Source organism: Arachis stenosperma, chromosome 4, assembly GCF_014773155.1.
Source record: "Arachis stenosperma cultivar V10309 chromosome 4, arast.V10309.gnm1.PFL2, whole genome shotgun sequence".
NCBI lineage: Eukaryota > Viridiplantae > Streptophyta > Magnoliopsida > Fabales > Fabaceae > Arachis > Arachis stenosperma.
Genome location: NC_080380.1, coordinates 103169767 through 103192252, shown reverse-complemented (window position 1 = coordinate 103192252; position 22486 = coordinate 103169767). Strand labels below are relative to the sequence as shown.

Below are 22486 nucleotides of genomic sequence, written 5' to 3'. Positions count from 1 at the left end.
CTCGATAGGAATGATTGACCGACAAAGGTGAAAACGCGATTCACCAAAAGGTCGATTAAACCAGGACAGAAACCGCCATCTACAAATCGGCAAAGATGAACACAGAATAATGCAAGAAGTTATCGAAAGTAATCCCAAAAGAACCTGACGAGGTCTTATGGATTACTATATAATAACTTAAAAAGACTGGCCGACACTAAAAAGTCGGACCAAGTCAACCCAAGTTATCATCAAATCCCTGGAAAGAGGTCTGGCCAACCCTATTAAAGAGGAATTGCTATAACTTAGAAGAGATCGACCTGACGAAGTCGGTCTCCTACAAAACAAGTTGTAAAAGTAATCCCTGAAAGAGACCTAACAAAGGTCCAAGAAAGAGGATTGCAAAAACAACTTAGAAGAGATCGACCTAACGAAGTCGATCCCCTACAAGACAAGTTGTAAAAGTAATCCCTGAAAGAGACCTAACAAAGGTCCAAGAAAGAGGATCACAAAAACAACTTAGAAGAAATCAACCTAACGAAGTCGGTCTCCTACGAAACAAGATAATCCCTGAAAGAGATCTGAACACGGTCCAAAAAAGAGGATTATCAAAAAACTCGACAGAGTCCGGTATGACGAAGTCGGCCCGAAAAAGATAAAGTTACAAAAGGTAAAACCTCAAAAGAGATCTGAACAAGATCTAAGAAAAAAGGATCACCTAGTAACAAAATGGGGACCGACATGAAGAAGTCGGACTAAAGCTACAAAAAGTTATAAAAAGTAATCCCAAGGGGTTGCTCGAAAAGATCAATTGAGAAGATCAACCAACAGAGGGGAGATAATTCGACTCGATAGACCTTGACCTTGCCATAAAAGCGATCAAAAGAGGATGGATAAAAAACAACTCTTAAAATCCCAGGTAAATGATAAAGAAAGCTGCAAGCAAGCATATCGCAGTTATCATAAAACAAAGACTCAACAGGCCGCTTGAAGCCAACCCCAAGAGCCAGAGAAACTATTTTGTTTTTCAAAATAAAGTTGCTAAAAATAGCAACTGGAGTATCAACAGTCAACAAAGCAGCATTTACAAAAAAAGAGTTCAAAGCCCACAAACCGGGCTATTTACACAAATACTTAAAAAAGGGGGTCAACCAAGATCTGGAGCCTTCCCGACAGCATCAGTACGGCGAGAAGGAGGGCAAGTCTGAATAGGTACAGCATCTACAGTTCCATCATCCCAGTTCAGAATCTGGCAATCCGGATCAGACGTAACGGGAAGAACCGAGGAGGCCGACACTTTAAGAGAAGGCACTGGAGGAGGATCAGCATCATCATCATCCTGGTCATCAGGGACAATCTTACCATCCCTCACAACATTGTCCAAGCTAACGAGAGTCAAGTCAGCATCAGGAGCAACAATCCGGAACTGCTCCATCAGGTTCTCAGAGGCGGCAGTTACGCTGCCCACAAGGTGACCCTGAAGCTCGGCATAGTTAACCCGAGCAGTTTCCAAATCATCCCAGAAATGCATTAATTCCCTATAAGCTGAGACATAGCTATCCTTGTGCTTCAATGCCATGTCTTCAGCCAACTTCAAAGAAGCAGCCAAAGCAATAGAGGTGGCTTTCTCACCCTCTAGCTCTTTCTCTACCTTCGCCAACTTCACCTCTAACTCATCCTTCAGACCCTTGATACGATCAAATTCTGATTTGGCCTCCTCCATGAAAGATTTTGTGGCATGAATCGGGATCCCCTGAACTGTTCAGAAAATAGCCGCACCCATATGTGCCATTTTCACACTACTTTTGGTAATAAAATCTAAATGCTGAAGAAGAGACACGTCGTCCATGGAGAGCCCACCATAGGGGGCAATTTGCTGGTCAACAAACTCAATAGCATCAAAATCCGGGGCATCCAGGTTAAAGGACTCGGATGTTTTTTGCTTTTTTAAGGGAGGAACACCAGAAGCAACGGCAGAAGTCTGTGGAGGATCGACATGACGAAACCAAGGAGTAGGAATTGCTTTCCTCGGCCCAGGAGAACTTGGCACAGGAGGCTTCACTGGGACCTGAAAAGATCCCTCGCCGGCCACTTTGGCCGAGATGTTTAGAGCAGCAGTTGCCTTCTTTGCCTTTTTAAAGGCCTTCATGGAGTCGTTGTTCTTTGACATCTCTGCAAATACAAAATTAGCCACAACAAAGAGTTGCAGTCACAACAAGAGGAAGAAAAAATTAAGAAACAAGTATAAGAGATAAGTCAGACAAGTACCTAAAACAGTCCGAACCAAGGACGGGTCATTCAAAAACCTTTTTTTATCAAGATGGGGTGGTTTCTCCCATAGATCCTCAAGAACAACAACAAAGTCACGCTCAACATCATCAAGCATCTCCCAGGTATAGCGAGACACTCTCACATCCCTCTGCCACTCTAGAGGGAAAGAAGGCTCATCATTTTCATCAAGAAAAAAGGGGCGGGCCCCCTCGACAGCACGAACCTTAAAGAAGTAATTCTTGAAGTCCTTAAAGGACTCATCATACATAGCAAAAACTTTGTGGCCCTGGGCGGACCTGAAGGAAACCCAGGAAGCTTTCTTTTTTGAAGAACCGCCAGGCTTGGCAGAAACAAACAAATAAAGGAAAAGAGTCTGGGAAGGTGTTACATCTAATTCACGGCAGAGAAGTTGAAAAATTTTAATAAAACCCCAGAAATTTGGGTGAAGCTGGGATGGGGCAATATTACACGACCACAACAGGTCGGTCTCGAAAGCAGTAAAAGGAAAAGTAACGTTCAACTGGCTGAAAAAGTATTCATAGGCATAGAAGAAGGGACGCTCCCTCTCAATGGAAGTCGGAAAACAAACTCTCTCATCAGAATCAGGAGCAACAAGCTCGTAATCCCCCTCACGGGCATTGTTACCACAAAGCCTATGGCGCTTCCTCAGCTCTGTGCAAAATTTAGCATCCACAACAGAAACACACAACAAAACAAGGGAGTCCAGCCAATCGGACATCCCCTCGGGAACTCTGGAAGACATCTCTACAATGTTATTGCGAGAAGACATGAGGCCAACTAATCCTACAAGTAAAAAAAGAAGATGGGGTTACAAAAAACATCCCAGACAAAGGGAGAAAACAACTCGGACAATACGATACAGGCGAAGAAACAAGAAAAGGAAAACCCCAAGACTCAAACCAAAAGTCCTGGGACATCCTTTGGAGGCAATAACAAAGCAAGGTTTCCAGGCAAGATCTATAGCTCACACCCCAGCATTTCTCAGAAAGAATTCAAAACAGCAAACCAAGCATCATTACAGTATACCAAGCAAAAAAGCATTCCCAAAACTCAAAGCACGCCAAGTAGAAATCATCAAAGGTGCGAACTTTTTCAGAATCAGACAAAAAGCAATCTCCAAACAAAGTGAAGAACAGATGCAGATTTTCTATCGGTATCAGATAGGAAACAACCAGAAGCAACAAATAAAATCCTAGAAAGCCTCGACAGAAATGCCAAGAGAATGTATAAAAGAAAGACAGAAAAAACATGTTACAGTGACAAGCAAATACAAGACCATGAAAAGATTCAAGCTTTCAAACATGCAAAATCAAAGATTCACCTAAAAATCGAAGACGAAGCTACGAAAGAAGCAAGAAAGCTAGTACCAACCTGAAAGAGCGGCGAGCTTCAAAGAAATTAAAGATGGAAGACGAAATCTGGAAACGCCCTCTCACAAGCAAAAAAAAGAACGCGAACAAGAGCAATGTCGCAGGGAGAAACGCAAAACTACAAAAGCCCCAGAAAAAAACGCCAAGCAACGCCGCAAACATGAGAAAGTAGAAACGCAGACGAAAAACAGAGAGCGAAGGGAGCAAAGAAGTTACGAAAAGGGCGAAGGGGAGAAACCGTTTTTTGGGTTTTCAAAATCAAAGTAAAGAGCCAAAGGGAAACGGGGCAATTAATGCTAAAATTAATGAAAGCATTAAACCCTCGCACGTTCCCAAAAAGCGCCGATATAAAAGCGCGCGCTTTTAGAGGAAACATTCTACATTTAAAAACTACTACAAAGGAATCGACAAGATGTTTGAGTTCGGCTTCACCAAAGAAGGACCGAAGTCAAGGATTCGACCTCAAAAAAGAAGACCGAGCTCAAACAAGGGCACGGTTCATACCCTGGGTCGAGGTGTCCGACCCGGGATGTTTAACAGACAAAGCGACTGACCTCTTCAGGTCAGGACAACCCAACCTCTTCCCAAAGAGCTCGGCCCAGTCATCAGAAAAGCCCAAAGAAGGGTCCAAATAGAGGAACACGCCCCAAATCCCAAGACAGTCCAAGCCTACAGAGGGAAGGGCGGTTCCCATAAAAGATAAGCTGACCTCACCTAGAAGATAAGATAAGATAAGATAACTAACTTATCTTATCTAAAAAGGTCACTCCACACCATTATAAATATACTGGAGCACCCAGGTATAACTCATATTCTGATCCTACTCAATACCTGCTTAATACCCTTGCTAACTTAAGCATCGGAGTCCCTTGCAGGTACCCCCACCCTCCGGGGACGAAGGATCAGCAGCACTTTCAGTTCCACAAGTCGGACACACCAGCTCCAGCCGCTATACACCTGCCGGACACGTCGGCCCCGACCGACACAGAAGATCACGACCGAGATCGACCTACAATTTCAGGTAACCCTCGGAACAGGTTGATAAATAATCATTTGGTATTGTTGGTTTAGAAATTGTGAATTTGTGATTGAATTTGTTCTTATGTAATTGATATTTTAGTTTTATTAATTTGTTTGTTAATTATTTTTGTGTATTGAATTATTTTAAATTAGAAATTTTGGATATTATTACTTGCTAGTTTGCTGCTGTTGTTAATGGATCAATTTTTTATTTATATTTTTATACCGAACTTCTCAATTTGACAGGAATTGTAAATTGATTTTATTAATTAATTAATTTAAGTTTATAATTTTATTCTATTAGTAATGGAGAAATATTTCAAAAGAACTTTATTATTGGAGATTGGATCCCAAAACAATTCATCGACCTCTTCTAACAAGAGGAGGTTTTTAGAATTTGAAGTAGAGAGTCTCATAGCAGATCCAGGACGACGACCAAAGATTTCAAGTTATCATCTGAATGACAGAGACAAAGTTAGATGTGCATATTTACAAAAAGGTCCTTGTCAACCAAGGACTCATGATTTTCCGCAAACTGCTTGTGGTTCTTCTTTTCAAAGATTTAATCCTAGTTGGTTTGATGATTATGGTTAGAGTATAGTATATCAAGGATACTGTTTTCTCTCTTTGTTGCTATCTTATGAAACTTGAGAATGAAGGTGGCGATGCTTTTGTAACCAACGGCTTTTCAAATTGGAAAAAAAGGAGAGATTACAAACTCATGTTGGGATTCATGATAGTGCTCATAATCAAGTTTGGAGAAAATGTGAAGCACTTATGAAGCCAAAATAACACATTAGTGCTGCTATTGAAAAACAATCTGAGCAGGCTAAAAAGAATTATCAAATTCACTTGACAGCCACAATTGATTGTATTAGATTTCTTTTGCGACAAGGATTGGTCTTTCGTGGTAATGATGAGACAGATGATTCTGTTAATCAAGGAAATTTTTTGGAACTTCTAAATTTTCTTGCACAATATAATGAAGAGATTGATCATGCTTTTAAAAATGCTCGTGGGAATCTTAAACTAAGAGCTCTCTCAATTCAAAAAGATATTGTAAGAGCGGCTGCAAGTGAAACGACAAAAGCTATTGTAAATGATCTTGGTGATGAATTGTTTGCTATTTTGGTTGATGAAGCTCGCGATATTTCTATTAAGGAGCAAATGTCAGTTTGTTTAAGGTATGTGAATAAAAAAGGGCAAGTTAGAGAGCATTTTCTTGGTCTTGTTCATGTTTCTAATACTAATGCTTTATCTCTAAAATTAGCATTGGAGTCATTATTAGAAACATATAATTTAAGTTTATCAAGAGTACGTGGCCAAGGATATGATGGTGCAAGTAATATGCAAGGAGAATTTAATGGTTTGAAAACTTTGATATTGAAAGAAAATTCTTATTCTTTCTATGTACATTGCTTTGCCCACCAACTTCAGTTAGCTCTTGTAACGGTTGCAAAAAAACAAGTTAAAATTGCTTTGCTTTTTAATTTGTTAACCAATTTGTGCAATGTTGTTGGAGCTTCATGTAAACGAAGAGATATGCTTCGTGATAGTCAAATGACTAAGACAATTGAAGCATTACAAAGTGGAGAAATTTCTAGTGGACGTGGTTTGAATCAAGAAATAGCTTTGAAAAGAGCTGGAGATACTAGATGGGGTTCACACTATGGAACTATACTTCGATTAATTTCTTTGTTTCCTTCTGTGGTCAATGTTCTTGAATATGTTGAGGAAGATGGAAATAATTCAGAACAAAGAGCTGAAGCATGTCATTTATTGAATGTCATTCAATCCTTTGAATTCATTTTCAACTTGCACTTGATGAAAAATATCTTGGGAGTTACTAATGAATTATCTCAAGCGTTATAAAGGAATGATCAAGACATTGTAAATGCTATGGCATTGGTTAAAGTGTCTAAGCAACGGTTGCAAACTATAAGAGATGATGGTTGGTCTCTTTTACTTGATGAAGTCTCATTATTTTGTGACAAACATAATATTACTGTTCCAAAAATGGATGATATATTTGTGTCACAAGGAAAATCAAGACGTAAAGCTCAAAAGATCTCAAATTTGCATCATTTTCAAGTTGAGATATTCTATCAAGTAGTTGATAGACAACTTCAAGAACTCAACAACCGTTTTACAGAGGTGAATATCGAATTGCTTCTTTGTATAGCTTGTCTGAATCCAAGACACTCATTTCTTGCATTTGATAAGGAGAAGTTGATCCAGTTAGCTTAATTCTATCCATTAGAATTTTTTTCTACTCAACTTTTGGCACTTGATAGTCAACTTGAGAATTTCATATTAGATGTGCATTCTGATGATCAATTCTCAAACTTAAATGGGATTGGTGCTCTTTCTCAGAAATTGGTTGAGACTCAAAAAAATATTGTTTATCCATTAGTGTTTCTTCTTTTGAAGTTAGCTTTAGTTTTGCCTGTAGCAACTGCATCAGTTGAAAGAGCTTTTTCTGCTATGAACATCATAAAGAGTCGGCTTCGCAATCGTATGGGAGATAAATTTTTAAATGATTGTTTAGTGACATATATAGAAAGAGAGATATTTGATTGTATTGACAATGAAAAGATTATTCAATCTTTTCAAACTATGAAACCAGAAGAATGGAATTTTAAATTATTTACTATTGTAAATTATTCTATTGTTTTAATTTGTTAGTTAAATAATTTGAAGAATAATCATATTTTATAATACTATAATATAATTATAAAATTATTATTATACTATATATATTTTGCCCCCACTGATAAAATTTTCTAGATCCGTCACTGCCTATAATCTACTGAGTATCCTTGTATAGGGAATTTATAGTCACTACTTTAGCCCATATATGAGTCACGTGTATGATTTTAATTTATTGCCTATACCCTATTTTTTTTACATTCAAATATAAATCCTAGAAAAAGACTATACCCAACAAAATCCAAAGGTTACTATTTCAAACCGTGTTTGGTTTCACAGCCTCTAATGTAGCACATTGTTTGTTTTTTTAAATGTATATCACTATCAAAACAATATACAATGCCTCATTGAATATCATTTTCTTATCCTATAAGCAAATATTGATGAGAATAGATTTACCTATGTTGGAAGGGTTGATTTAACCCAACCTTTAATATATTTTGCTTCTCTATTTACAATCTATTTGGTCGCATGCTTTGACCATCCTCTAAAAAGTTGATATACCATATTCTAGAAGTTTCTTTTCTAATTTGTAAATATTTTCTCTTATGTATAATTGTTATTGAATCTGTACCTTGTAAATTATATATATATATATATATATATATATATATATATATATATATATATATATATATATATATTACGCTACAATATGATAATTGTAAGTTTGGGATATAGATAGATAATTTATAATAACCAACTATACTGATATAGGTTATTCCATGCAGGAAATATTAAGTCATTAGCATAAATACAAATTAAAAACAAAATTCTAAAAGCACACTTTCTAGAAAATAAACATAATTACTAATTAAACAACAACTAATTAAACTAAGTACCATTTGTCAGAACAAAGTCTAGAGATTCTTTTCTTTCTTAATACTCAACCTTGACTTCTTAGTACTTGAGAACAACCCTATGGGTATAATATCCAAGTCTTTCACAACTACTCCTATAATTCTTGCATCAATCCTTTTAGCTCTCCAAGTTAGAACAAAGTATAGAGATTCTTTTCTTTTTTAATACTCAACTTTGGCTTCTTAGTACTTGACAACTGCCCTACGGGTATACTCTCCAAATTTTTTGTAACTACTCCTATAATTCCTGCATCAATCCTTTTATCTCTTTCCTTGCCACTGCTAACTGTCTCACACTCATTGACAGATTCCTGATGATCAAAATAAATTAAATAGTTAGTAATCCTTAACACTCTAATCATACTTTTTTAATCATTGAAATTTTCTTTTCTATACATTCAAAAACTTACCTGTCCACTTTAGATAGATTCATCATCACAAAGATAAACAACATCAGTAGTACAATCCAAGCTAGTAACACTTTTCAACCCCTACAATATCCAATAGACTTGTTCTGCATGATTTTTTAAGAGATCCATTTCGTAAAACTATATAAATTTATTGTAAGGGTTGCTATTTTCAAATTTTTTTACCTCCACAGATTGTTCATTTACAGACTGGCTGTATTTATGGATAAGGTGCTCATCAACGCAAGCTTTTGTGACATTATACACGTTCTCATTACCACTCAAATTACTACTTTTTACATTAATCTTAATAGCAACTTCATGTCCAAGGCCGTCTTCAATACCTCCGGATAAGAATCATCAGAATCATCCTTCATTATGAATTCTTAAAATAATTAATAGGATGTTAATGCTATGCTTTAAATGAGGATAAAAAAATTGCAATATGTTCACTGTACCTCACTGTAGCTTTCTCTGACTTTGGTTGCACTCAACCCTACTGATGAGCGGATAATTTATACGCTTTTTGGCATTGTTTTTAGGTAGTTTTTAGTAGGATCTAGCTACTTTTAGGGATATTTTTATTAGTTTTTATGCAAAATTCATATTTCTGGACTTTACTATGAGTTTGTGTGTTTTTCTGTGACTTCTGGTATTTTCTGGCTAAAATTGAGGGACCTGAGAAAAAATCTGATAGAAGGCTGACAAAGGACTGCTGATACTGCTGGATTCTAACCTCCCTGCACTCGAAATAGATTTTATAGAGCTAAAAAACTCCAAATGGCGCACTCTCAACTGCATTGGAAAGTAGACATCCAGGGCTTTCCAGCAATATATAATAGTCCATACTTTATTTGATTTTAGATGACGCAAACTGGCGTTCAACGCCAGTCCCATGCTGTATTCTGGAGTAAAACACCAAAAACACGTCACAAACCAGAGTTAAATGCCAAAAACATGTTACAACTTGGCGTTTAACCCCAAGAGAAGCCTCTGCACGTGTAAAGCTCAAGCTCAGCCCAAGCACACCAAAGTGGGCCCCAAAACTGGATTTCTGCACTAAAGACTTATTTCTGTAAACCCTGGTAACTGGTTTAGTATAAATAGAACTTTTTACTATTGTATTAGGAGACTTTTTCCCTATTTTCGAATTCATATGCCATTTAGGGGGGCTGGCCATTCGGCCATGCCTGGACCATCACTTATGTATTTTCAACGGTGGAGTTTCTACACACCATAGATTAAGGGTGTGGAGCTCTGCTGTTCCTCGAGTATTAATGCAATTAGTACTATTTTCTATTCAATTCAGCTTATTCTTGTTCTAAGATATTCGCTGCACTTCAACATGATGAATGTGATGATCCGTGACACTCATCATCATTCTCACCTATGAACGCGTGACTGACAACCACTTCCGTTCTACCTTAGAACGAGCGTGTATCTCTTGGATTCCTTAATCAGAATCTTCGTGGTATAAGCTAGAATCCATTGGCAACATTCTTGAGAATCCAGAAAGTCTAAACCTTGTCTGTGGTATTCTGAGTAGGATTCAGGGATTGAATGACTGTGACGAGCTTCAAACTCGCGATTGTTGGGCGTAGTGACAAACGCAAAAGAATCACTAGATTCTATTCTGACATGATCGAAAACCGACAGATGATTAGCCGTGCTGTGACAGTGCATTTGGACCATTTTCACTGAGAGGATGGGAGGTAGCCATTGACAACGGTGACGCCCTACATACAGCTTGCCATGGAAAGGAGTAAGAATGATTAGATGAAAGCAGTAGGAAAGCAGAGATTCAGAAGGAACACAGCATCTCCATACACTTGTCTGAAATTCCCACCAATGATTTACATAAGTATCTCTATCTTTACTTTATGCTTTATTTATCTTTATATTCAAAAACCATTATAATCATTTAAATCCGCCTGACTGAGATTTACAAGATGACCATAGCTTGCTTCATACCAACAATCTCCGTGGGATCGACCCTTACTCACGAAGGTATTACTTGGACGACCCAGTACACTTGCTGGTTAGTTGTGCGAAGTTATGAAAAAGTGTGATTTACGTTTGAGAGCTCCAAGTCTATTGGCACCATTGTTGATGATCACAATTTATGCGCACCAAGTTTTTGGCGAAGTTGCCGGGGATTGTTCGATTTTGGACAACTGGCGGTTCATCTTGTTGCTCAGATTAGGTAATTTTCTTTTCAAAAAAGTTTTCGAAAATCTTTCAAAAAAAAATTTTTATTTTATTTTCGTTTTTCCAAAAAGTAAGTTTCGAAAAAAATCCAAAAAATATAATAAAATCATAAAAATAAAAAAAAATTTTGTTTCTTGTTTGAGTCTTGAGTCAATTTTTAAGTTTGGTGTCAATTGCATGTTTTAAAAATTTTTGCATTTTTCGAAAATTCATGCATGTGTTCTTCATGATCTTCAAGTTGTTCTTGACAAGTCTTTTTGTTTGATCTTTAAATTTTCTTGTTTTGTGTTTTTTGTTGTTTTTCATATGCATTTTTGCATTTATAGTGTCTAAACATAAAAAATTTCTAAGTTTGGTGTCTTGCATGTTTTTCTTTTCTTGAAAATTTTTTCAAAAATAAGTTCTTGATGTTCATCTTGATCTTCAAAGTGTTCTTGGTGTTCATCATTGACATTCATAGTGTTCTTGCATGCATCATGTGTTTTGATCCAAAATTTTCATGTTTTAGGTCATATTTATGTTTTTCTCTCTCATCATTAAAAATTCAAAAATAAAAAATATCTTTTCCTTGTTTCTCTCATAAAATTTGAAATCTTTGGGTTGACTTAGTCAAAATTAAAAAAAAAAGTAATTTCTTGTTAGTCAAGTCAAGATTTCAATTTTTAAAAATCCTATCTTTCCAAAATCTTTTTCAAAAATCAAATCTTTTTAATTTTTCATTTATGATTTTCAAAAATTTGAAAATATTCTTCAAAATCTTTTCTTATATTTATTCCATGATTTTCAAAAACTTTACTAACAATTAATGTGATTGATTAAAAAATTTGAAGTTTGTTACTTTCTTGTAAAGAAAGGTCCAATCTTTAAATTCTAGAATAATATCTTTTAGTTTCTTGTTAGTCAAGTAATCCATTTTAATTTTAAAATTCAAATCTTTTCCAAAAATATATTTTTCAGTCATATCTTTTCAAAATATATTTTTTAAATCATATCTTTTTCAAAATCAATTTCAAAATCCTTTCTAACTTCTTATCTTTTCAAAATTGATTTTCAATTCTTTTTTAACTAACTAATTGACTTTTTGTTTGTTTCTTATCTTTTTCAAAATCACGTAAAAACTTTTCTCTCTCTAATTTTCGAAAATTCCTCACTCTTTTTCAAAATTCTTTTAATTAACAAATTGTTTCAAATTTTAATTTTAATTTTATTTCTTCTCTTAATTTTTGAAAATCACTAACCATTTTTCAAAAACAATTTTTGAAAACTCTCTCCTTCTCATCTCTTTCTATTTAATTATTTATTTACTAACACTTCTCTTCATCTAAAAATTCGAACTCTCTCTTCTCCTCTATGTTTGAATTTTTCTCACCCTTCTTCTATTCTTTTCTTCTTCTACTCACATAAATGAATCTCTATACTGTGACATAGAGGATTTCCCTTCCTTTTCTGTTCTCTTTTTTTTCATATGAGCAGGAGCAAGGACAAGGGCATTCTTGTTGAAGCAGATCCTGAACCTGAAAGGACTCTGAAGAAGAAGCTAAGAGAAGCTAAAGCACAACAATCCAGAGAAAACCTTACAGAGAATCTCGAAAAAGTAGACATGGCCGAACTCAACAACAATGCAAGGAGGATGCTTGGTGATTATACTACACCTACTTCTAACTTTTATGGAAGAAGCATCTCAATCCCTACCATTGGAGCAAACAATTTTGAGCTGAAGCCTCAACTAGATTCTCTAATGCAACAGAATTGCAAGTTTCATGGACTTCCATTAGAAGATCCTTTTCAGTTCTTAACTGAATTCTTGCAGATCTGTGATACTGTTAAGACTAATGGGGTTGATCCCGAGGTCTACATGCTTATGCTTTTTTCTTTTGCTGTAAGAGACAGAGCTAGAGTATGGTTACAATCTCAACCTAAAGATAGCCTGATTTCTTGGGATAAGCTGGTCACGGTCTTCTTGGCCAAGTTTTTTCCTTCTCAAAAGCTGAGTAAGATTAGAGTGGATGTTCAAACCTTTAAGCAAAAAGACGGTGAATCCCTCTATGAAGTTTGGGAAAGATACAAGCAGTTGACCAGAAAGTGTCCTTCTGACATGCTTTCAGAATGGACCATCCTGGATATATTCTATGATGGTCTGTCAGAATTGTCTAAGATGTCATTGGACCATTCTGCAGGTGGATCTATTCACCTGAAGAAAATGCCTGCAGAATCTTAGGAACTCATTGACATGGTTGCTAATAACCAATTCATGTACACCTCTGAGAGGAATCCTGTGAGTAATGGGACGCCTCAGAAGAGGAGAGTTCTTGAAATTGATACTTTGAATGCCATATTGGCTCAGAACAAAATGTTGAATTAGCAAGTCAACATGATTTCTCAGAGTCTGAATGGATGGCAAAATGCATCCAACAGTACTAAAGAGGCATCTTCTGAAGAAGAAGCTTATGATCCTGAGAAACCTACAATGGAAGAGGTGAATTACATAGGTGAACCCTATGGGAACACCTATAATTCTTCATGGAAAAATCATCCAAATCTCTCATGGAAGGATCAATAAAAGCCTCAACAAGGCTTTAATAATGGTGGAAGAAATAGGCTTAGCAATAGCAAGCCTTTTTCATCATCTTCTCAGCAACAGACAGAGAATTCTGAGCAGAGCCCCTCTAGCTTAACAAACATAGTCTCTGATCTATCTAAGGCCACTTTAAGTTTCATGAGTGAAACAAGGTCCTCCATTAGAAATTTGGAGGTACAAGTGGGCCAGCTAAGTAAGAAAATCACTGAAACCCCTCCTAGTACTCTCCCAAGCAATACAGAAGAGAATCCAAAAAGAGAGTGCAAGGCCATTGACATAATCACAATGGCCGAATCCAAAGAGTAGGAGAAGGATGTGAATCCCAGTGAGGAAGACCTCCTGGGATGTCCTCTGAACAAAAAGGAGTTCCAAACTGAGGAACCTAAGGAATCTGAGGCTCACCTAGAGACCATAGAGATTCCATTGAACCTCCTTTTACCATTCATGAGCTCTGAGAACTATTCTTCCTCTGAAGAGGATGAAGATGTAACTGAAGAGCAAGTTGCTCAATATCTAGGAGCCATCATGAAGCTGAATTCCAAGTTGTTTGGTAATGAGACTTGGGAATGTGAACCTCCCTTGCTCATTAGTGAACTAGAAACATGGGTTCAGCAAACTCTACTTCAAAAGAAACAAGATCCTGGTAAATTCTTAATATCATGTACCATAGGCACCATGACCTTTGAGAAGACTCTGTGTGACCTGGGGTCAGGTATAAATCTTATGCCACTCTCTGTAATAGAGAAACTGGGGATCTTTGAGGTACAAGTTGTAAGAATCTCATTAGAGATGGCAGACAAGTCAATAAAACAAGCTTATGGATTGGTAGAGAACGTGTAAGTGAAGGTTAAAGGCCTTTACATCCCTGCTGATTTCATAATCTTAGACACTGGAAAGGATGAGAATGAATCTATCATTCTTGGAAGACCCTTCCTAGCCACAGCAGAAACTTTGATTGATGTTGACAGAAGAGAGCTAGTCCTTCAATTGAATGGGGACTACCTTGTGTTTAAAGCTCAAGGATCTTCCTCTGCAACCATGGAAAGGAAGCATGAAAAGCTTCTCTCAATACAGAGTCAAACAAAGTCCCCACAGTCAAACTCTAAGTTTGGTGTTGGGAGGCCACAACCAAACTCTAAGTTTGGTGTTGAACCCCCACATTCAAACTCTAAGTTTGGTGTTAGGAGGTCCCAACAATGCTCTGATAATTTGTGAAGCTCCATGAGAGCTCACTGTCAAGCTATTAACATTAAAGAAGCGCTTATTGGGAGGCAACCCAATTTTTATTTATCTATATTTCTATTGTTCTTTTATGTTTTATTAGGTTTATAATCATGTGGAGTCACAAAACAATTGCAAAAATTAAAAACGGAATAAAAAATAGCAGAAGAAACAGCACACCCTGGGGGAAGAGCTTACTGGCGTTTAAACGCCAGTAAGGAGCATCTGGCTGGCGTTTAATGCCAAAACAGAGCATGAAGCTGGTGTTGAACGCCAGAAACAAACAGCAGTCTAGAATTTAAACACCAGGATTACACCCTGAGGAGAGCTGGCGTTAAACACCAGGAACAAGCATGAAAATGGCGTTCAACGCCAGAAACATGCTGCAGATTGGCGTTGAACGCCCAAAACAAGCATGGAAGTGGCGTTTAACGCCAGAAACATGCTGCAGTCTGGCGTTAAATGCCAGGATTGCATACAGAGGGCGTTTTACACACCTAAAGGGTGCAGGGATGAGAAATCCTTGACACCTCAAGATCTGTGGACCCCATAGGATCACCTCAGGATCTGTGAATCCCACAGGATCACCACCTACCCCCTCCTCTCTTCTTCACACAATCCAATAACATTATACCCTTCACCAATCACCTCAATCTCTCTTCCCCATTACCCCTTCACCAATCACATCCATCCACTATTTCCCACCCAAACCCACCCTATATGACCGAACCATACAACCCTCTCTTCTCCCCCTTGGCCGAATACACATCTCTCTCCCTCTCCTCCATATCTTCTTCTTCTTCTTCTATTCTTTCTTTTGCTCAAGAGCGAGAAACATTCTAAGTTTGGTGTGGTAAAAGCATAGCTTTTTTGTTTTTCCATAACCATTGATGGCACCTAAGGCCGGAGAAACCTCTAGAAAGAGGAAAGGAAAGACAAAAGCTTCCACCTCCGAGTCATGGGAGATGGAGAGATTCATCTCAAGGGTCCATAGCTCAGTAGTAGAGCATTTGACTATACATCAAGAGAGCCCACTCATGGACCTCAACAAGAGCATGAGGAATTTCCTCATCAAGAAATCCCTGAGATACCTCAGGGGATACATTTTTCTCCACACAATTATTGGGAGCAACTAAGGATAGGAGCACCAAAATCACTAGGGATCAAGCAACAAAGGCAAGGAAGAGACATAGAGGAGCTCAAGAACACCATTGATCCTTCAAGGAGAAGGTGCCACCATCACTAAGGTGGATTCATTCCTTAACTTCCTTGTTCTTATCTCTCTGTTTTTCGACTCTATGCTTTATGTTTGTCTATGTTTTGAGTCTTTACTACATGATCATTAGTGTCTAGTGTCTATGTCTTAAGGCTATGAATAATTCCATGAATCCTTCACCTTTCTTAAATGAAAAATGTTCTTAATACAAAAGAACAAGAAGTACATGGGTTTTGAAATTATCCTTGAAATTAGTTTAATTATATTGATGTGGTGACAATACTTTTTGTTTTCTGAATGAATGCTGAATAGTGCATATTTTTTATCTTGTTGTTTATGAATGTTAAAATTGATGGCTCTTGAAAGAATGATGAAAAAGAGAAATGTCATTGATGATCTGAAAAATCCAAAAAATTGATTCTTGAAGCAAGAAAAAGCAGTGAAGAACAAAGCTTGTGAGAAAAAAAAAGTGGCGATCCGTGATACTCTATTCAATTAATTCTTGAGTATTAATGCAATTACTACTATTTTCTATTCAATTCAGCTTATTCTTGTTCTAAGATATTCGCTGCACTTCAACATGATGAATGTGATGATCCGTGATACTCATCATCATTCTCACCTATGAACGCGTGACTAACAACTACTTCTGTTCTACCTTAGAACGAGCGTGTATCTCTTGGATTCCTTAATCAGAATCTTCGTGGTATAAGCTAGAATCCATTGGTAGCATTCTTGAGAATCCAGAAAGTCTAAACCTTGTCTGTGGTATTCCGAGTAGGATTCAGAGATTGAATGACTGTGATGAGCTTCAAACTCGCGATTGTTGGCCGTAGTGACAGACACAAAAGAATCACTGGATTCTATTCCGACATGATCGAGAACCGACAGATGATTAGCCATGCTGTGATAGAGCATTTGGACGATTTTCACTGAGAGGATGGGAAGTAGCCATTGACAACGGTGACGCCCTACATACAGCTTGCCATGGAAATGAGTAAGAATGATTGGATGAAAGCAGTAGGAAAGCAGAGATTCAGAAGAAACACCGCATCTCCATACACTTGTCTAAAATTCCCACCAATGTTTTACATAAGTATCTTTATCTTTACTTTATGCTTTATTTATCTTTATATTCAAAAACCATTATAACCATTTGAATCCGCCTGACTGAGATTTACAAGATGACCATAGCCTGCTTCATACCAATAATCTCCGTGGGATCGACCCTTACTCACGTAAGGTATTATTTGGACGACCCAATGCACTTGCTGGTTAGTTGTGCGATGTTGTGACAAAGTGTGATTTACGTTTGAGAGCTCCAAGTCTATTGGCGCCATTGTTGATGATCACAATTTACGCACACCACCTACAATTTGGCTTGCTTCTGTATCCTACAACACTGCACACATACTTCCAGTTGCATCAGAAACATAAGATTGAAGCTTATACCGCAAGTCTACCTAAACAGCCTTTTTTGTGGCAATGGTCACACTCAAACATCTCCTCTATCTTTTTGTATTTTTTTATGACAATACTTACAAGCTATGAAGAACGAATCATTCCTCCCAACATCAAAGTCTACAATCGTACATAGTATCTATTTAAATCCAACCTAAAAAAATTGATTTTCTTAAAATAATGGTGTATGGCCATATTTAAAAGGATATATGATTCTTTTATATGCTCATATCACTTGTATTCAACACACTGTCTATTGTTTCAACTTGGCATATCCCTTTTCTGAGCTCATCGATAGCAGATCGATATGAACTGGATGACAAATGACTTATCCTCTGGGATGAAAAATAACTATCACCTTGAGTGCTGTCCACCAAACTATATAACAGAAGATTGAGTAAATTTACATGATATTTCATTTTCACGAACTTATTAACAGATATATACCTCTTTTTAAATAGTTCGGCCTCCTTAATTTTGGGATTTATGTGGAGGTTAGACGTGTCAAAACTACTCTAAATACTAATCTTCCCTGAAGATTAAGCCAAAATAATAAATATGATCATTATATTAAAAAGCATCTTTATTTAACATTTTAAACCATTTATAGCATTAGATCCATACCATTCCATTCTTTTGCTCTGAATAGTTAATGCAACTATGAGAGGTTCAGTCTTATCACCATTTAAATAGGGTTGTATTAAGTCCACCAATGAACCAAATAGGGTACAACTAATAGAATTCTTCTTGATATATTGTAAGTTGTTAGCGTGTTTCATAATTGTACATCAACCTGATTGTCATAAGAATTTAAATACACAACACTTACTTAAGGTCCTCCAATAACAACCCTAACCGCTTTCTCTCCTACCTTTGCTTGGTAACCAAATCCTTTGGGTTCTACCTCCTTCCCTATAATCTCTACTAGCACATCCAAAATGCAAAAATATGTTCTATGTCAATGGATAAATCATAAAAAAATAACATTAAAATAGAGTTTGGACTAAACCATTACCAAAATAAAAAATTTATGATCAAGCCTTTCTTCTTGTAGGATAAATGTAATACTCCTAAACGTAAATGACTGAAATGGAAAGAGCGGTTGAGGGATATGAACAACCATTATCCTTTGTAATAAGGTGATCCTATACTAAAGCGAGCTGCACTTCATCCACATATTCTTCTTTTGGACTATAAAGGAAGAAATACTATATAGCTGTCCCTCCAACAGAATGGGCCAGAATAGTCGTACCACTGATTTTGGAATCGTGCAGTGTATCCTGCTACCCTGATAACAATAAAGTAACAATAATGTTATATGATAGTCTGAACAAATTTTAGATAATAATATAGAAGTTAATATGGTTTAAACACATCTTCGAGTCATGCAATGCAATTTCTAAAACACCAGCTTCACTACTATTTGGTCGTGGAGAACTATACCACATCCTTACAACATAAACCTGAATGATCCAATCTGCTCTCTTTGTGGAGATTTCTTCAAGAAAATGACACTTTTCATCCATGTTAAATTATATATTTTCACATGCTGATACATGTTATATGTACTTATAAACAACAAAGAAGAGTATATAAGTGACACTTTTCATCCATATTAAATTATATATTTTCACATGCTGATACATGTTATATGTACTTATAAACAACAAAGAAGAGTATATATATATATATATATATATATATATATATATATATATATATATATATATATATATATATATATATATATATATATATAAACAACATCTAAATGTAGGTGGGTGCATTCGAAATTCAAATTGTAATTATATAAAATTTTATTTGAAATTTTTCCACAATTTCCCTCCAAAGAAGAGTATATAGGAGAAACAATAAATTTACAGATTAAGTGTGATGATCACCATTCCTCCAAAAAAGAGTATGTAGAAAAAATAATAGACTTACAGATTAGGTGTGATGGCTATCCTTAAAAAATTATTAATAGTATTAACATGCATACATGCATGCATGACATGAACAATAATAAATGATCTAAAATTTTGACATTTGAATAGCCTGAATGATCAAACTACTCAAGATTTTCATTTTAATAGATAGATAGATTTGCATCATTTGATAACTTATCAACCACCAAATGTTTATTGTCCCTGCTTAGTGTTCTTACCGTGATTAACAACATAGAATTCAAAGGAAAAAAAAGACCTTTTTGTCTATGTGTAAAGAACTATTTATAGCAAGTAGCATTACCATCATAGTCACAGTAAATTTGTGTCCACCACAAATCACACCTATATATAATTAGATAATTTATTTATGATATATAAGTAAAAAAACTATTTATTATTTTTATTTCAAATTAGATACCAAATTATTCCTATCAATCTAACTCAGTTTTCATCATCAAATTGGGTATTTATGAATCTAAACTAAAAGAAAAATATTGAACCCAATCTAAACCAAATGAATTACATTTTAGTTGGCTCGGATATATTGTTCGATTACATCTTTACAGATGAGGAAATCAAGGTCACATGAACAGGTTGAAAATAAATTAGGCAACATTAAAAAAAGGAAAACAACAAAGAGACATATTTAATAAATTTTAAATAAAACATCGTCAATGCATATGTGATAGAAAAAGCTGAAACAAAAAAGGATCGGGTAACACATTCGAATGGTTTCAGTGAAATATTATATTGTTCCCACAATTAGTAACTGCTACAATTCTCCAACATGAATAAGGAAGGCAAACTGCAAGACTGCTTAACACAATATCTAATATTCATTAATTTCATCTGAGTAGTGCTAGAGTTATTAATAATGCTTCATTATTTGCCCTCCATAATTCCTTATAAATATTTCCTTTCCTTTTTGCAATATATAAACTGTACACAGAATTCTACATATACATACATATATCACGTTAGTCAAATGTTCTCATTACACTTTTCATCATCTTCAAGAAATGAATAGAAGTGATAAAAATAAATAAATAAATAAACCCAAATGAAATAAATCCCAAGAAACTCCAAATTAAAGAAGCCAAAAAGTGAAATAAATGAATGAATGGATATATAGAAAGAGAAAATATAATTGTTTCCTTTTCCATCTTCATGATACGATTAACACTTTCTTAAAACCTAATAGTGTCATCCCCATAATACACTACCATTCCTTTTGGTACCAATATATACAACTCAACCCAACCAACACATCAACAATCGCCTCTTCAACCTTCTCCAAATCTGAGTAGTGCAAAGTTTGCAACAACAACACCGTTGGCTTCATGTCGTACTTCTGCTTCTCTAGGTGCCTTTCTGTCTGCCACCTCACCGTGTCGTTCGCCAACGGCGACAACCAATCCATCACCTCCTCCACTGTGTCTCGCCATTGTGCCGCCACCTTTAGGTGGCTGTCCGTCCCTTTCTCACAATTCTCCCATTCCATCCGTTGCTTCCTTAACTTCACCTTCAACTTCATCTTCAGCCTTTCTGGCAACATCTCATAGAGTGCAACGCGTGCTTCCTCCCCGATTGCCACCGGGGCATGCATACAACGATCCATGAACAATATGATGTTCGCATACCGCTGCGAAAGCCCTGAGCCTCCGACTGTGGTCGGAGGTGCAAGCCTCAAGACTTTATTATTTTTTGCTAAAATAGTCTTATTATTCTTACCATTTCCTCCTCCTCCTCCACCACCACCACCACCACCGTTCGCTGTAGCAGCACGCGGCGGAACATGGCGATTAGGGAATTTGATGGCACTTATTTTCTTGAACGCGAGGCAAGGATTATTCTTCTGTTGCTTCCTCCTCCTCTTGAAACGTTCGTCCATATTATTGTATATGTTAACATTTGACATGTATAACTCACGATGAATAAGGAGGCAATAATAATTCTCCAGATTCCTTCTATTTCTACCGCCAGCTATGATCAAAGACCGAAACACGCAACAAATTCTTGCATAAACGATGCAGATGATGCGAGACATGAGGCCAACAACCTTGTCATATGTTTGGTTCCAAAGGGAAACTTGCTTGTAATGTTGCACTTGCCTCCTATGGTACTCGATCCTGTCATCAAAGCATTCCACTTTCACCATGAGGCCATGGTTGGACCTTAAGGATCTCCACCGTTGTATCTTTTTCTCGGACAATTCCATTTCCGACAAAGATTCCATAGCAGTGTAGAGGTTTCTTGTGGTGGAAACAAGCCTCTCCATTTTCTCAATCACCTTCTCAACATTCTTGGTTCCGTATTCTAATTTCCTTGCATCCAAGCCAGCGCCAGAGCTCTTCATGTTTGCGTAGACCACTTCGAAGCTCTTGTGCCCCGTGTCGGTGCAGTTCGTACAGAGACGGGACATGGTGGCTGCGGCATGGTCTAGATCCTCGAGGCGCTCAGCACAGGCGAGGTTGAGGAGGAAACATTCTTGTTGTGAGTTCAGGTAGGTTACCCCTTTGGACCTGATGACGTGGCGACGGAGTTTAAGGATTTCCACGTCGGAAAGGGATTTGTAGAGGGAGACGAGGCGACACATGGTCTTGGCTGTGTCGAAGGCGAGTACGCCGAGGGTGTCGGACGGCGGTGGCTCCTCTTCACGGAAGAAGAGGAAGCAGAGGTTCGCCCCTTGACACGTAGACATGGTGGCGGTTTGGATGACGACCATGTGTGCTTTGCGTCGAAGCTCCTTCTACATATATCCTTTCCGCATTTGTTTAGAAAGAAACCAACAAATTTTAATCAATATTTTTCAATATTGTTCACTCATGGCTTTCTTGTTTTTCTTTCTTTAATTTTAGGGTTTGGGATGGCTTGGGTTTCAAAAAAAAAAAGAAACTAAAAATCAAAGGGTTAATGCATGTTCTTGGGGGCATGCATGTAATTAAATTAAGGATGGCGGAGAATGTAGCAATAAAGAGGATAAACCGCGGGGAATGTTGTGAATACTTTTGAAGAGAACACGTCACACGTGTATACAGTGCGGTATTGTTCATATTAAGTTAGAAACACCTATTATGGTCATATAATTGTTACTGGCAACGAGGAATGATGCAATTTTTTCATGTGGCCAAACATAAGTTTAAATTTTGGTGAGGTGCCATGTGTTGTTGAACTATTATTGCATTATCAAAGGTTTAAATCTAGTTACTTGTAGCTATA

At 36.8% G+C, this 22486-nt stretch overlaps 2 protein-coding genes across 2 annotated transcripts; one reads left to right on the top strand and one right to left on the bottom strand.

Annotated features, from left to right (window-relative positions):
- Positions 1–5301: 5301 nt before the first annotated feature.
- On the top strand, positions 5302–6908 carry LOC130975262 (uncharacterized). Its single transcript, XM_057900079.1, has 3 exons — positions 5302–5334; positions 5490–6432; positions 6577–6908. The coding sequence occupies exons 1-3, from the start codon at positions 5302–5304 to the stop codon at positions 6906–6908; spliced, it is 1308 nt and encodes a 435-aa protein (XP_057756062.1).
- A 13578-nt stretch (positions 6909–20486) lies between these two features.
- LOC130975261 (uncharacterized) lies at positions 20487–21992 on the bottom strand. Its single transcript, XM_057900078.1, has one exon. The coding sequence runs from the start codon at positions 21990–21992 to the stop codon at positions 20487–20489; it is 1506 nt and encodes a 501-aa protein (XP_057756061.1).
- Between the last annotated feature and the right edge of the window lie 494 nt (positions 21993–22486).